At 38.8% G+C, this 17,418-nt stretch overlaps 1 protein-coding gene across 1 annotated transcript in view; it reads right to left on the bottom strand.

Moving 5' to 3' along the window:
• fchsd2 (FCH and double SH3 domains 2) overlaps positions 1 to 17,418 on the bottom strand; it is a 63,276-nt gene that overhangs the window by 23,072 nt on the left and 22,786 nt on the right. The window contains exons 4-11 of the mRNA XM_030152539.1: positions 13,615 to 13,694; positions 12,006 to 12,150; positions 11,713 to 11,846; positions 7,928 to 7,982; positions 7,671 to 7,799; positions 2,453 to 2,575; positions 1,343 to 1,438; positions 173 to 247 (exon numbers count right to left, since the gene is read on the bottom strand). Of these exons, the coding sequence (XP_030008399.1) occupies positions 173 to 247; positions 1,343 to 1,438; positions 2,453 to 2,575; positions 7,671 to 7,799; positions 7,928 to 7,982; positions 11,713 to 11,846; positions 12,006 to 12,150; positions 13,615 to 13,694 (837 nt within the window). The remainder of the gene's footprint in view (positions 1 to 172; positions 248 to 1,342; positions 1,439 to 2,452; positions 2,576 to 7,670; positions 7,800 to 7,927; positions 7,983 to 11,712; positions 11,847 to 12,005; positions 12,151 to 13,614; positions 13,695 to 17,418) is intronic.

Raw genomic sequence — 17,418 nt, 5'->3', positions numbered from 1 at the left:
TTCATTTTAGTCTCAGCTCAGGTTGCTAAAAGACTTACCAAAGTTTAGTTTTGTAATAAATGTCATCATGTCATCAGGATATATAGATATACCAGACAGACATGCACGTATTAGATGGTCCATGGTTTGTGTCAGGAATGAAGATGGGAATGCTAACAACAGTTAAGACTACCTGTGCCAGGGTCATTCTCATGGCACTGACGGGCGACGGTTCAATGTCCACCAACTGCTGCACCGAGCTCAGAGTCTGGCACACACACATACACACAGGCAAGCACCCACGCACACACACACACACCGGAGAGCAGCAGTGCAAGCACACAGGCACACAAATACAAGGAGGGGTTAATGGAAAAGAAGTTTAGGGAAAAGTGTTAGCAAAGGCTAAACAGGATCAGGAACAGACAGGGAAGAAAAGCACATAGCTGTATATAGAAATGTTAGAAAAGTAATAACTAAAGAAAATAACCAAAAAAAGAAAAGAAAAGATCTCAGAGGAAATGAAAATAAAAAAAGAAACAAAAAGCGAAAAAACAGAAGGAACACAAAACAACAAAAACAAGGGAGAAAAAGACAGGTATAGTGTAGAGGAATTAGGGCCAGCGTCCACAGGGGAACATTTCTCATCTGGCTGGCAAACACATCCCTGAGTGGAGAAGACAGCAGATTCCACTGCTGCTTTATGATCACAGAGAAGCCGATCAGTGGACAACACTATGATATATTTTTAACATCCAGTAACCACTCCATTTTAGTTCAGATCATGTAAATGATAAAAAGATGCCAACACTACAAAGAGATGTTCCCTATGGACCCACAACATTTCACATTAAAATGATTAAATTTAGAACAGAGTAGATTCATGCTTCTGTCATGCTGTCACCAGACAATTGTTAACTGGACAACTCCATCCTAAATAGTTAACACATGACTGGAAACAAAAGAGCCAATGATCCCTCAAGAGAATGACAATGATCAGAGCGTTGGCTTTCTAGTTACTAACTTGGAAAGCCTCTTCCTAAAAGATGTACGATTGTGATTCTCTCAAAGCAGATAGATTAATTCATTTTCAGTTATCAAATGTATCCAGATAAATTTGGCTGAAATGAAAAGTTTAGCATCAGAGAAGGCAGAAAAGGCAGGAGGAGGGAAAAGTCAACTTGTCACAATAGAGAAGATTATTAAATTCTATGTTTTGACAAGGATAGAAAGATAGTGATGTGGTGTTTGTACTGCTGTGCGAACAGGTTCAAATGCAAACAATACAAACTCAACAACACTTTCAACAGAAAAGCATAGTGCTGCATGCCTATGCATATGTATATGTTCTGCTATTTCTCACCGTGTCGCATTCGCTGGGCTGGAATTGGAAGTCGTGTGCTTTGTGGAATACTGGGTTCTCCTGCATGAATAACTGCTGGTTGAACTCTTGTATTATCTGAGAGAAGCAAAAAAAAAAATGCATTAGTTTGCATTTGCTTCCTGCTGTGAAACTTATCATACTTGAACCTACTGAAGGCTACGAGTGGTGAGTCTTTCATTCATATTTATTACCCCGCCCCCTGAAGGGGAGGCAAGGGGTATTGTTTTTGGTTTGGTTTGTTTGTGTCTTTGTTTGTTAACACTCTAGCAGCAAAACTACTGGTTGAATTCATACCAAATTGAATTTATAGATTGCCACTGACCCAGAATAGATGTGATTACATTTTGGGAAAAGTAGGTCAAAGTTAAAATTTTTTATGAATTTTTCAAATCTTTTTTTCTTCCCATTTACTTACAATGGGCAAAATTTGTCTATGCTGTCTATGTCTATGCTGATATCAGCACACCGCATGCATAGACATGATGACATCAGCTGGATAAATTCCAAAAAAAGCTAGAATATGTGTGAGGGGTGGGGTTGGTTGTGTCTGGCACCACTTGTTGTAAATGGTTTGATTTGAAATTTGGCAGTATTCATTTACCATCATCCATGTCAGATTGAGATGATAATAAATAATTGTGATTAGTTCAGTTTCTTTTTGGGTTATACTCTATGATCATACAATGCAACACAAATGGGAAGACATCAGTTTGTCTGAGTAACTGTGTCGAGCTGTTTCTCAATTACTGTTTGCACATTTGTCTGTTAGCATTCTAGCATTCACCCTAAATATTATTTTATTGAAATGCTGAATAGGATATTCTTCCACACATCTAGACTTAATAATCATGTAATGAAAGAAAAAATAATATTAAGAAAATGTAAAATTAAAAATTAAAAAGGCTGTCCCTCAATTCACTAGTGAAACAAAAACACATTTTTCTGCAAAAATAAGAAGTATGATTGAGTTACAACGTCAGAAAGATTGATGGATTTTCCCTAAAGTGTCTATTTTGAGACCAAAAAAACATTGCTATGGCTTAAAAACAGAGCACAGAAGGTCTGTGTCTTTCAGCTTTTCTGACTCACCCTGGTGGATTTGTCCAGCAGGAACTGGAAGGTGTTGTGTGTGGCTTGGGAGGCCTCGAGCTCAGTACGAGACAGCGCTACCAGGTAGTCTTTCACATGCTCATAGATCCTGCCATCCAAGGCCTAGAGGACAGAGAGAGGGAGACAGATGCCAGAGGTGGAGGGGTTACTGTGAAAAATGGATTACTTTGATGTATTTCCATAATCCTTGGTATAAAGAAAGTAAAAGGAAAGGAGGAGACACAAAGAAAGGGGAAAAAGTGCATGTGGAATTGAGCCAGTCACTAGCTTTAGCTACAGGGTCCTGCTTCTACATTTTCATTTGTGACAGGTCATTAAATATCCACATTTAACCTTAACTATTCTGTAACTGGGAACTGGACCATGACAATGCTCATACTGCTCCTGTTCCTGGTGTTTTCAAGCCTGGAGAAACAATTCACCTTCAGGGAGGTCATAACACTGCACAAAGTGATAATTTAACTCTGAAATCAGCAAACTGTGGCAAAAGGACACAATTGAGACAGGAAAGGTTCCAAAGGTAGTACCTCTAAAGAAACCATTGGGGAGAATCTTTATTGCCCTCACCGCAAAGGTGATTATTTCATTTTTAGGATTGTTTACATAGCCAGGTTATAACAAACTGATAATGGTGAGAGGGTTGAAAATTTTGTGTAACACCTGTTACATACTTGTGCATATTATGTCACCTTATGCTACAACATTTTTGCAATTCAAGTAAAGCGGAGAAATAAAGAAGGAAAATGAATATAAACAATGGGGAAAGAGTAAGACCAACAATGACAGGCAAGAGTGGGGTGGCAGAAAGTCAGTGGAAGGACAGAGACGGAGCAGATGTTTTCATTTGACAGCTCTTATCATTAGAGTTTTTGATGTGCTGATATAAAGGCGTTTTAATGAAGTGCGCCGTCCAAATGAACAGTCTTTGTATGAGGAGCTGAGCGAGTCCTGCCAAGCTGTAGGCCACACTGCCAAACGGATCAGACAGAGGGACCGAGGGAGAGGGAATGAGAGAGACAGACAACGAGAGAGACACTAATAAGAGAGGAGGAAGACAGGACGATGGAGCATTTGCAAAGGGAAATGAAAAGGAGAATACATATGTTAAGAAAGGGCTTTAAACCTGTGGCTATCCCAACTGGGTCTTCATTAAAGACAGATAAGAGATCTGGAAAAAAAACACTATGATATCATACGGAGAAGAGGCATCACAAGTTTGATATTCAGTATGTGGACAGAGTGTCCGAGAAACGTCAAAGGGTTTTGTCCAAACACAACATCCCTATGCACTTCAGACCCAAACTGATCCACCCCATGGACAGAACACCCAAGTACATGTTGAATACTCATTGGAATTGAAACACACAGCCCTGTTGCTAATCCATGACTTAATAAAGGAGTTTTAATTACAGTCAGTACCTCTGACTCCTTTTGACTTTGGAATTTTATTAATAATAAGTCTGGCAGTTATTGTGCTTTTTTTTATTGTTTTATGACTTGACTCTGACTCAGATGAGCACCTTATTTTTTATTTTCATTCACATCGTAATTTAGAATGTTAACCCAGTGCAGCACTCACCACATACACTTTTTCTTTGTAAGTTCAGCAGAGTTGTACATACTTTAAATGCAACAAGGAGCGCAGAGATCAGCATTACTGAAAACTAAACAACAGCCCCATGAACACACAGCACAAGACAGGAGGACCAGCTCCTCAGGTCAAGACACAGCGGTCCAGCTGTATCTGAATGATGAAAAAAATTCTCTTGAAGACAGCAGTGTAAACAGGTAGTTTGAGAGAGGAGTATAGTAAGTTACCTAAGCTAAACCTACATCATATAAAGGATAGACGGTCATTTGGGGGAGGAGCAGGATTAAATAAATTACACTTCCTCCCACTCCTTTTCGAATATTGTTGCAATCTGTTTTATTTCTATGGACTAAAGTAGGATTATTTTGTTTGTTTTGTTGCATATTCGAAATAAACTAAACTGAACTGAACTAAACTGGGATGACCATCTCCAAATGGGAAGGGGACGCAGACCCCAGGGGTTTGGGGTGGATAATAACCGAGGGGCTACTTTAACAACCTGGTAGATATCAATAACTCCAAAGGTGAAATTTCTGAAGTCCCCACCACTCAGTTAGAAATGAGGAAGCCAAGAGGTACTAATCTTCAAGAACCAAAAAGAAAAGCTTTCAACTATAGCACTTAGGATCGTAGAAGGTATTATTGAGTGAAAGAAAAGCAGACAGGCAGACAGAGAAATAACTTTATGGGAAATGTGTGCATTTGTGTGTGCCTGCGTGTGTGTTCTTTGGATAGTGTTCTCACAGCTGCAGGGAAAGGTGAAGGGGTTCAGATTCCAATTCAACAAAACACAGAGACCGCACACACACCAAATCTCACATACCCAGACGCACATACTCTGCTTTGGCCAGTACTTTATAAAAGCTCACACTCCTATGAACCTACACACACTCTGGCCTGATCAAGGGATAGTTCAGATCAATTCAAGAAGATCCCACAAACACATGCTTTCTTAAAAATGGTTACAAATAAACATTATTTTTAATATGTACACAAGTCCAACAAATGTGACACACAAACACATTAAAATGTGCTTGTGTTTACACACACACACACACACACACACACAGAGTACATACTTATAAAACAATGGGGTATTGACAAGGAAATTATGTCATTAAGGGTGGGTTGTTGGCTGACTTTTTAGTGAATGTTCCTTCATCATTCTTCTCATTTCCTCCACCCCCCTTCTTTTCTTTCTCGTCCTCCTCTCCTCCTTTCATCCATTTACGGTAGTGCTGAAAAGGAATGAGTCAGCTTCCAGAAAAAGCCTTGTCCCCATATCATGGTCAATTGGGTGTGTGTTTTCATATGTGTATGTATTTATTTAGGTGGACTGACTGCATCAGCCTTTGCAATAAGTAGAGCACAGACATTAATGTATAAATGTTCAATTACATGGACAGTTAGAACAGGAGGAGCTGCCAACAGCAGAGGGAGATACAGAGCAGTCTGTTTCCACACTGCCCTTTCACTACAACTGTCGCATTGACAAGGACAGTAGCACTCACTCTAAGATATATGTTATTCCTACAGCCTCAGCGCAATTTAACTTCAACTTATAAAACAAGGTCATCATTTACAAGACACCTCATCTTCAGAAAACCATTATATTACCTTTTAGTCATTTTTTGCCCATCAAGAATACTGTAAGTTCATCCATAAGTCTGACATTAAAAACAAAAAATGTCATCACGTAGCAGATTAATTTCTACTGCTATAGAATTACTTGCGTCTATCGAATCTGAATGGTGAGACTTCGGTCTCAGTTCAATTCCAAAATGTCCCCAAAGGCCATATGCAATGAATTATGGTATAGCAATGCAATGAAGTGAATGCACAATTGATTTCAGAGGATGACTATAAATACTGTTGAAAATGGAGACAAAATATGATGAATGGAGAAACTAAAGAGCCATATAGTTTTGTGGTTTTAAAGCATTGCCACACTTTCTCTGATGTAATGTGGCTGTGGATGTTACTTTGCAGAAGTGATGATGAAAAAATGGTTTGATTGAAAGTGTTATGTTTTCCATCATTGCTTCTAACTACGTTAAAGACTTTGAAAATAACTGAGATTAGCAGTGAAGGGAGAATGCTGTTATCACTGATTTTCAGGTTAGCACCTGTAACCACTACAAATAAAAGAGAAAAAGAAAGAGTAAAGGAGGGACATGATAAGCAGATTGATTCCCTCTAGCTATGTCCCTTGCAATGTGCCTCTGTGTGTTTGCGTGCATACATTTGTGTATTTGCACATTTCCCTGCAGTCCTGTCCTTCTGTCACAAGGACCTACCAATCTATTATTTAAGATGGCCTCATAGTATAGCTGCTCATAAACGCCTAAGGCATAGTATCTGATAGAGGGAGCAGAGCTAGTAGACAGGAACAGAAAGACAACTGAAGACACAAAGGAGGGAAACAAGAAAAAAATACAGCAGAAACAAAGACTATGTAAGCAAGAGATGCTGGCAAGAAACAAAGGGCAAATAAAGCACCAGCATTACATTTGCAACGCACTAGGGCAAAATTAAATCTACATATGTGTGTGTCAGTGCACGTGTTAACCGTCTATTGAGTGTCCTGTGTGAGACTGATCGCTGTCCAGAAAAGGAAGTACTATACATGTGATTTTCGGGGAATGTGTACGTTTACTGTGTCAGTCTGCCATGTTTGTATGAGAACACCACTCTCACTGAACTGCTTTGATGACTCATCATACTGCAGAAGAGTTGTCTGTCTCCATACAGTCAACTGTTTGGCGTGTGTTTACCGTAGATTATTACCAGGTTAAGGCAATCTCAACAGAATGATACAAATTCAAGTACAGTCAAAATTATAATAGAAGTACGATCAATTAAAAAACTTGTCAAAAAACTGATTTCTGTGTATATTAACTAACATTTATGTATATGTTTACTTGCCAAGATGAGTTTATAGCTATGGTAACAAACAAATGGAAGCATACAGACACTGAAAAGTCATTTAGCACCCTTATTTCCATACTTTGATCTCCTTTCCAATTCTCTTATGTACTTTCTCTAAGTAAAACAACATTTAAAAGTATCTACCACTACTGCAACCCCAACGCTTTCTGATCTGACTAATAGACAGTTCAGTCAACATCATGAAATGCTAATTTCATGCCTACCAAGCTTTTGGTAAGAGCAAGCATACATTTTATACACAGCATGGCTCATTTTCAGGATTTTTCTTCAAATACTCCCTCAGAAAATTATAATAAATCCAGAGAACTCAGACTGCTTGAGGGCTCCAACCTCTGAAATCATCACTTTTTCATATTTGATTTTCCCCTTTAACTGCTTTACTAACACTGAATGGAAGCATGACTCTCTGTAAAAGAAGACATTTTATCATAAAACTAAGCTTTCAAAGTAGCTTCACACTGATTTTTAGAACCTAGGATTCCAACCTTGTGAGTATTGTTAGTTCATGATATTCTTGAATAAGAGCTTGTCTTAAAAAAATGAATTCTGTTTCATTAAACTGTATATATTCACTTAGTGTTTAATGATTCTGGATGCTGAAATTTAGAAGGACCTCGACCCAGATCATTGTGTTTTTTATTAATATTCTGTTCTTACCTGTATGCAGTGCAGTAGATCCGTGTGGTAGTAGCGGTCATGGTGAGCGTTGGCAGCAGCTAGCGTTAGTAAGTAGTCATTCCTGGCCTGTGTTGCTTTGGAGTTACAGTCACTCCTCTTAGCTTTCAACTGAAATTAAAGGCAGAGAGACAAACAATAATGCAATAACGCCTTTAAGTAACAAGACATGGCTTAAAAGTGTCTGGATGAAAGCTCTGCCTTAGGAAGTGATTTTGTTTGTAACTGAGTCCTCTTACCTTTACACTAGCTTTCTGTAAACTAATTCTTGACTGAAAAAGACCCAGTTTAGACCTAAAACAAAAACAAAAAAACAAAGCAAGAAAGGAAATTAATCTTTATGACACATTGTTATTCTAACAATATAATGCCAAAGAAAAATCACAGAAAAATATGCAAATGCTATTTATTGACCCCTTTACAGCATTACTTTAATTTCACACTCACTGACTTAATGAAGCACACAGTATATGTAAAACATGGTGAAACAGAAATGAGACAATGACTAAACTCCTATTCTCTTATTATTCTCTAACCTATGATTCAGAACTGGCATCATTAATTGACTAAGAACAGGCAATTAATCTATCCCTGATCCAGTCATCATGATTTACTGTACAGGCCAAAAGTTTGGACACACCTTCTCATTCTTCGCATTTTCTTTATTTTCATGACTATTTACATTGTAGATCCTCACTGAAGGCATCAAAACTATGAATGAACACATGTGGAATTATGTACTTACCAAAAAAGTGTGAAATAAATGACAACATCTCTGATATTCTAGTTTCTTCAAAGTAGCCACCCTTAGCTCTGATGACTGCTTTGCACGCTCTTGGCATTCTCTTGATGAGCTTCCAGAGGTAGTCACCTGAAATGGTTTCCACTTCACAGGTGTGTCTCATCAGGGTTACTTCGTGGAATTTCTTGCCTTATTGATGGGGTTGGGACCATCAGTTGTGTTGTGCAGAAGTCAGGTTGATGCACAGCTGACAGCCCTATTGGACAACTGTTAGAATGCATATTATGGCGAGAACCAATCAGCTAAGTAAAGAGAAATAAGTGGCCATCATTACTTTAAGAAATGAAGGTCAGTCAGTCCGGAAAATTGCAAAAACTTTGAATGTGTCCCCAAGTGCAGTCGCAAAAACCATCAAGCGCTCCAACGAAACTGGCTCACATGAGGACCGCCCCAGGAAAGGAAGACCAAGAGTCACCTCTGATGCTGAAGATAAGTTCATGCAAGTCACCAGCCTCAGAAATCGCAAATTAACAGCAGCTCAGATTAAAGACCAGATGAATGCCACACAGAGCTCTAGCAGCAGACACATCTCTACAACAACTGTTAAGAGGAGACTGCGCCAATCAGGCCTTCATGGTCAAACAGCTGCTAGGAAACCACTGCTCAGGAGAGGCAACAAACACAAGAGATTTATTTGGGCCAAGAAACCCAAGGAATGGACATTAGACCAGTGGAAATCTGTGCTTTGGTCTGATGAGTCCAAATTTCAGATCTTTGGATCCAACCGCCATGTCTTTGTGCGACGCAGAAAAGGTGAACGGATGGATGCTACATGCCTGGTTCCCACCGTGAAGCATGGAGGGGGAGGTGTGATGGTGTGGGGGTGCTTTGCTGGTGACACTGTTGGGGATTTATTCAAGATTAAAGGCAACCTGAAGCAGCATGGCTACCACAGCATCCTGCAGCGACATGCCATTCCATCCGGTCTGCGTTTAGTTGGACCATCATTTATTTTTCAACAGGACAATGACCCCAAAAACACCTCCAGGCTGTGTGAGGGATATTTGACCAAGAAGGAGAGTGATGGAGTGCTGCGCCAGATGACCTGGCCTCCACAGTCACCGGACTTGAACCCAACCGAGATGGTTTGGTTGAGCTGGACCGCAGAGTGAAGGCAAAAGGACCAACAAGTGCTAAGCATCTCTGGGAACTTCTTCAAGACTGTTGGGAAACCATTTCAGGTGACTACCTCTGGAAGCTCATCAAGAGAATGCCAAAAGTGTGCAAAGCAGTCATCAGAGCTAAGGGTGGCTACTTTGAAGAGACTAGAATATAAGAGATGTTTTCAGTTATTTCACACTTTTTTGGTAAGTACATAATTCCACATCTGTTCATTCATAGTTTTGATGCCTTCAGCGAGGATCTACAATGTAAATAGTCATGAAAATAAAGAAAATGCGAAGAATGAGAAGGTGTGTCCAAACTTTTGGCCTGTACTGTATATCAGCAGTAACCTCATGAAGACCTGTTTATTAAAGAGATAATGCACACATCCATGCACATGTGTTTATGTGTGGTCTGCACCTTTTTGTTCTACATGTTTATGCAAATGAATAAATGAAGAGTTGTGTGAATTAGCACTCACACATACAGATATAAAATGCATTACACAACAGTGAAGACATCTGCTGCTTTCCTATGTGCACGTGGATGTGTTTCTCCTAGTTTTTAGTGTAACAGTCCAAACAGTCCGATGGAATATTGCTATCATTGTTGTCTGTCCATTGTCAGTAAAAAAATTTTATGAATAACTTAATATTTGTTGTGGAACATCTTTAGGGTAAGGTCTACCAAGTTTGTTCAAAGAATTGGGAAGTATAGACTTTTTATGATTTTTTGAAATTTTTAAAATCTCATTGGTTTATAATGGGACAAATTTCACAGAGCTATAACTTGAAAACAGCTGAAGATATTGATATAATGACTATTGGCAACAGATAGGAAGCCACATATGGGCTATCATTTGGTGCCATGACCTTTGACCTTGAGTGGCCTTGAAAGGTCAAACCCAGACCGTAGATTTTGGCTATCCACCTAAAAACATGTACAAGCAAGAGGAAAAGAAACACGGAAAAACTCAGCTCTACAATAAGATTTTCTACAGTCCAAAGTCTAAGTTCAAAATTAACAGTATGTGCAATATGATGAAATACACTAGTATCATGACTTCACTGATGGCACAACCTTTGACCTAAGATGACCTTGAATGGTCAAACGAATGTCAATTAATGTCTTTAAATATGCCGTTGGACTACAGGATCCTTGGTCCTATTTTTATGTGGTAAGAGGTGTTAAAAGTATTAACTGTGTATTGTGTCTTTTATTCCCACCAATTTCCCCCTGTGTGTTCCTTGTGCCCGACAGTGACTAATGTCCCAACATTGCTCTGCTGAAATGGACACACAGAGATACACACACATAGTTGCACAGCCATAGTGCTGTAGCGCAGTTTCTGTAGCTGTGAGTTTCTACTGAGTGATAGAGAACAGAAAAGAGTTGACTGGTGAATCGATTTGGGCTCTAAAGCTGGAGCTGAGAATTCAATGAAGTGTAAATGTCACCATAGCTACTGCTACCTAAGGCTGAGAGCAAAACAACACTCATCAGCACTGAATAAAACTTTGGAACTAATTGCAGTATTGCAAGGGTTTATGATGATTAACATTGAAGAAATTGAACTTCATTTCTCTAATACTAATCTACCAAACCTCACCAAGCTGTGAATGCAAATGACAAACACTGGTACCACATAAAAATGACATTGTGTGATTTATTTGGCACCGAAATGCTTCATAGTCTAAAAGAACTGTACTCCTGTCAACAAAAACAACAAAAATCACTTATTTATCTTTACAACCAATACTAGTTACTTTACTAAGATTTTCTCACAGAATGCAATTGTGTAGCCAGAATAGGCTCTGGCATCCCTGCAACCCTGTCCAAGACTAAACGGTTTGGAAAATGAATGAATGGATAAATGCAATTGAGGTGTATTTATCTTGACTCTCTTCTACACACCAGTACCCACATGTAATTGATTGCTTCTCTTAGCCTTAATGATAATATTTCTTTCTTTCAGAGCCACACTTCCATATAGACATATTCTCTCTGTGAGGTTAACCAACTTTGTTCTCTCAATGGTATCCTTTCTGACAATGGAAACCCTCTGCTATTACTATATTCGAACATTACTACAAAGACACAGTGATGTTATGAACTTACTTGGCCTCTATATCGGCTTTCTCTCGTACTGCGTGGGCCACCTGCTCACAGTCGTAGTATTTTTTCTTGGCTTTGGCCAACTCCTTCACTGACTCCTGCAGTTCTGCCTGAATGCCACTCAACTGATCTATGGTCTGTGAAGGGAAAGAGGAAAAGACTGAGCTTGTTAGAGAAAGAGCATACCAACATGAGTCATGTTAGCTCACAGTGAGCAAACAGACAGATGATGAAGAAAGGGATTGAGAACAGAGACTGCTTGAGGATGCTATGACTCAATTGTACTGTCCAGTCACCTTTTTGAGTTGCTGCTCCTTGTAGAATCTCACAGTCTTTGCAGGTTCTGATACTTGACTCTTGTAGTTGTCACACAAATTGAGCTTGGACTGGCTCACCTGCACTGTACCTTCTAAGTAGGATCTCCACACTGCATATACATTCCTAGTCAGGGAGAAAAAGCACAGAGTTGCTGCACCGTTGCTGTACATTCTTTCTACTGTAACTGTTCACCATCCCAGGGGATATCTGACACAGAAACATGGAGTTCTCCTGCAGAGTGTCTAGATTTTAAAAATCCTTACACAACTGTGTGGTGGCCACTGTGGAAATGAGAACCTGTATTGTATATGTATGCAGCATGGGAGAAGGCTCAGAAATAGCTTTGTGTGGAAACACTGCAGTAGTTACACTCTAAAAAATGACAAGTTGATCTTATTTAATCGAATCTAGGAAACCGGTTGCACTCAAAAAAGGCAAGTAAACGAGATCATTAGTCTTAAATTCAGTTTACTTCGTATCTACTAGTTAAGTTTATTTAATTTACCTAAAAAATATCAAGTATATTTAAATCGATCTTCTTAAATCTTAAATCGAAAGCACAACAAAGAATAATTAGTTTGCAGGGTTATTTTTTATTCAAATAAAATACCATAACAGTAACGTAACAGATCACTATTTAGTTTTGGGGTTTTTACAAGAGGCTCACATCATGAGAGATGAGAGAGGACAGCCTTCTCCAAAGGATGGGCCAAAAGACTGACATTATGTAGGATTTCTACATTAGAATGAGCAAGGCTACATTGACTCATGGTGTTTCAAAATGGCTGTTCCAAGAACAGGTGTTCTGGCTGATTACACCTTTAACCACATTGATGGAAGAGCTTAAGCACACCTGTGGAGCCTGACTGCTCTGTGAAACTTAAAGGAAGGAACCTTGACATGTAAGCAGCGGTTCAAATCAGTGTGTTCGTGCACATTACAGCACAACACTGTAGCATGTGTGTGTTTACTTCTGGGGTTTCTGAGAATCCTAACGCTTCTTTCCATCTAAAATTACCTTCAACATTGCCTCAGAAAACTTAAAGGTGCTTAAAGAAGTAAATTAAGACCACCACCTGGACTGGGGTGTGACTCAAGAGGGTGTTCAATACATGAACATAAAGTTTCAAGTCCAGTTTTTTCAGATGAACTTAGTTTTATACTTCTTTAGGAGAAAATGATTAAATACTCAAAGTACATGAGTTAAATCAATAAGATAGTGAGAAATAAGTCAAGTATGCTAATATGATTTAAGCAACTACAAGTATTATCTTCTAGAGTGTACTATTGCAGAGTAAAAGAAATAAAATGTTAGTAAATTATGAAGGGAAGAGTTAATATATCTGTTTTTATCTTTCAAAGTTGTTTTACATTTCTGCATTGTGTGTGTGTGCGTATGTGTGTGTGTGTGTGTGTGTGTTTTGTTTTTAATTGTAAGCAATCAAGTAGTGCATAGATTTGGTTTTAAAAGGGCAGCCTAGTGTATAATACATGCATATAATTGACTAGGATATAAAATAAGTTTGTGGCTGGTTTATAGAAATATTGCTGTATATTTCTGTATGCGATACACATATTCACACCCACCTGTAGTCTGTTCTCTGATCGTCAGGGTTGATTCCAGGCCAGTCTCTTTTTAAGTACTGACTTGCCAACTTCTGCAAAGCCTGAAACACAAAAAATGAAAACAATATATAAGTTGTTTTTTTGTTTTGTTTTTTTTTATGAAATCATTGCCAATATAATAAATAATCCACATACACCAATTTAACAAAAGCATGGAACCTGCTGCAAGTTTTGGGTGAAAACTGGATGAACATTTTGAACAGTTTCCAGATTTCTTTCTTGGCAGATGTAATGCACACACACAGCACATTGTTATTTGAATGGAATATAGAGTATTTATGACAGACTACTTATATTAAACAAGCAAATAAGAGTCAATGTGGAGCTCCATCAAGTCAAATCTTCTCTGTAACACAACATATTAGGATGTATAATCAGGTTGAAACCCAGACTGCTTGAGGAAGGCTGTGATTAAAACAATAAAATCTATACCAAGGAAAGACTTCACACTTCAATCCTTTGCCGTTATAAGTTGATGTGAGCAGTTTCCTTGACTTGATTGCTCAGAAAATAATAGTACTGTAAAACGTGTCAGCAACAGTGGATCCCTAGTCAGCTCCTCTGTGCACAAGCAGAAACCCGAAGGCTGTGAGAAAGGGTAACCTACATTTTCTGGACTGGGTCACTGTGTCAGTAGTGACATCTCACAGACACTCTGCCCTTGTGAGCCAGTCTATCTGTGGAAGTGTGTGTGTGTGTGTGTGTGTGTGTGTGTGTGTGCGTGTGTGTGTGTGTCTATGTGTGTGTGTGTGAGGGGCAGAGTAGCAAATTCCCCTTAAAAAAACAACTGCGTTAACTATAAAGCAAAGTTTTAAACTCCAATACCTTCTTTCCATTCATCCACTCATTCAAACCCAACTTTCAGTTTAATTTATCTTAATATCTTAACAGCTCTCTGGCACCAAGCTGTTTTTTTAGTTTTCACATGAATCCCTCTCTCTTTCTTTGTCAGGATACATATGTGGATGTGGATGTATGTATGTTCATCCTGTCTTTCTTTTATCTCACCCTTTACATCTGTCATGGCGGGTGTCCATTTATTCACTGGACATGAACTTTAGACATGCATCCTGAGGGACATAGTGGCCCTGCGATCTATGACACCTCCTAACTAAACTAAAAGAAGAGTATAGTTAAGTTTTTACAAGTACTAAGTAAAGCCTTAACTTCAGATTATGATTATTCCATATTACAGCATCCCTCTTCTCTGCAAATCAAGCAAATATACTGTAACAGTGCAACAATTTTAAGTTTTAATAAAGTTAAGTAAAATTAATAAAGGGCTGATCCTCCTTTTCATGCAGAGTAAACTTTTTTTTTTTAAAGGTTAACAGTAGTTAGGCTGTCATAGTAGCAAAACGTTAAACACATAAGAAAACATTTAACCCATGCACATCATTGTTGTATGCTATAGACAGAAGCACAGGTGACAGAAAAATATGAAAATATTAAAAAAAATAAAAATAAAAAAAAAAAAGATAAGACAATCACACAAACTGACAGGTACACACAGACACACACAGAACAAATCATGGCACAAAGCACTGTCATTATAAGAGGAAACATGTTTGTTTCAAAAACAGTCAACTTTGCTTTCTCATTCTCGCGGGAAGGGTGGAGTGGGTGTGGGTAGTTTGGATGAAAGACTGTAAGACTGTGTGTGCATGTTAGTAAGAATCAAAATCGGAGAAAGAGTGTGTGTTTGAAAGATGACTGGGGTGACACACATTAAAATTGCAAAAGAATTGCCTGAGATTTAATTGCTACCCTGCTGTGTAAACATGCACCCCTTGTTTGTGTGTCTGGGCCTGTGTGTTCAAGGGGGAGGGTTAAGTGAGGACACTGACTGATGGCTGAGAAAGCCACTGACTGTGAGCTGGCAGTTTGACAGAAGAACTGATTTGACAGCTTGACTTCAACACAACAATGTTCCATATCGATTTAGCTCCATTGGAAGAGCTGTCATTGTCTGATAATTACTCAAATCCCAAGCAGATAAACCTGCTGGTGCCCAACTGATGTTACTATTCAGGTTTTGTAAAAGTATAAAACCCAAAAACCTGCAACAGTTGAAATGGGAGCTGGACATTAGGGATTGGCCCTCTTTAGTGTCCCCTAGTGGACACTATCAGCATTTCCTTCGGCTAATTGGCATTGATTATCACTGATAAATTATAGGTGGCAGTTTGGGATCTTAACGGGTCAACACATTGATGTTAGGAATGACCTCTTCAAACAAGACACACACCACCTCCATTTCCTGTCTCTAAGCCTTTTTTAATTCCAACATAGATAAGTCTGTGATGACAGGCCGGTTATCTGAGCAGTGACAGCTGAACTTGGCAATGACTGAGTGGTGGGAACCCCACAGAGTGAATGATTTGTGACAGCTATGCAGAGGTGCTGTTCGCTGACTTGGTAGGATTTATGATGGTCTAATTTTCCCTCACAAGCCCCCAGCCCCCACAAGCCTTTCATTTTCGTTCTATGACTATTTATTTCCTTGCTTCCCCCTCTCTGGTACATATTTAACCCACATGACCTGTTCCTTTCCTCTTTCACCCGTTGAGTGGACATCACTTTTCTCCATCCTCCTTGCTGTGCTGTCATCACCTGACAACCACCTGAACTTCATGTTGCTATGACAACCCATTTGCCCTTCCTGCACCTTCTTTGTAATGTGGAACTGCTCTTTTTAATACTCATGCACTTACGCACACACATCCTGTTTTTGTGATAAGAGTGGCAAACAGGGTACTCAGACAGCAGGATTTCCTGAGGAGACCAGTGTGTTTGTGTGTTTAAGAGAAAAAGCGAGAGAGAGAGAGAGAGAGAGAGAGAGAGAGGAAGAGAAGGAGGGATGGAAAGGAGGTTGAGAAAAAGTTAATGGTAATGCTAACAGGCTGTAATTGTATAAAAAAGTGTGTTAAGTATAAAACGTGTATTATTTTATTTGTGGGTTTCTAAACTAATGCATTTTACAGTTCTATTCAGGAATTTTCTAAATAGACAAAGGTTGATACTGCTACTTCAGGACAAGTAACATGGCATAAGTGTTGCAGCTTTGTCTGATATACATGTTTATGATTACCAGTAATTAATATCATATCATCACTGTCTAAACAAGTGTTTTTCAGCCTTGGGGTTAGGGTTAGAACCCACATGAGGTCACATGGAATTCAAATGGGGTCGCCTGAAATTTCTAGTAATTGCTAAAAATAAAAATAAAAACTTACTAATAAAACATACATGGTGAGTTGAGAGAGACAATCATAATACATAACAGAGTTGGCAAACTCTGAAGCTGAAATTGAAGCACTGTGGTACTGTTTATCTGTCAAATGTTCATTGTGGTCGGTTTCAGATGCTGCAGCTCTTCCATAATTCATCGATTGAGTTATTGTTTGTTCAGTATTAATTGCCAGCCTTGTAAATCCAAGATACATACATATCCTGACCAAGGAAAATAAAATTCTCACTTTGTGCAGTAATCTCAACCTGGCTTTTCTGCCTCCATCCATAATAATATACATTATATAGCCGATACGTCGTCTAAAATTACCGTTTATTTACAACATACCATAGCAAACTATTGTATGATCAAAAACAAAGTAATTTTAGCAAAAGAAAAGTCACTGTTTTGAATGTCTAGGGTCATCAGAAATTTGTGGTGTTAAAATGGGGTCACGAGCCAAATAAGGTTGGGAACCACTGGTCTGAACACAAGCAACTGGTGATCGCTGAAGACGTGAAAGTTAATGTTAA

This window comes from Sphaeramia orbicularis, chromosome 13, assembly GCF_902148855.1.
Source record: "Sphaeramia orbicularis chromosome 13, fSphaOr1.1, whole genome shotgun sequence".
Taxonomy (NCBI): domain Eukaryota; kingdom Metazoa; phylum Chordata; class Actinopteri; order Kurtiformes; family Apogonidae; genus Sphaeramia; species Sphaeramia orbicularis.
The sequence above is the reverse complement of the archived record's forward strand: the minus strand, read 5'-3'. Positions and strand labels throughout refer to the sequence as shown.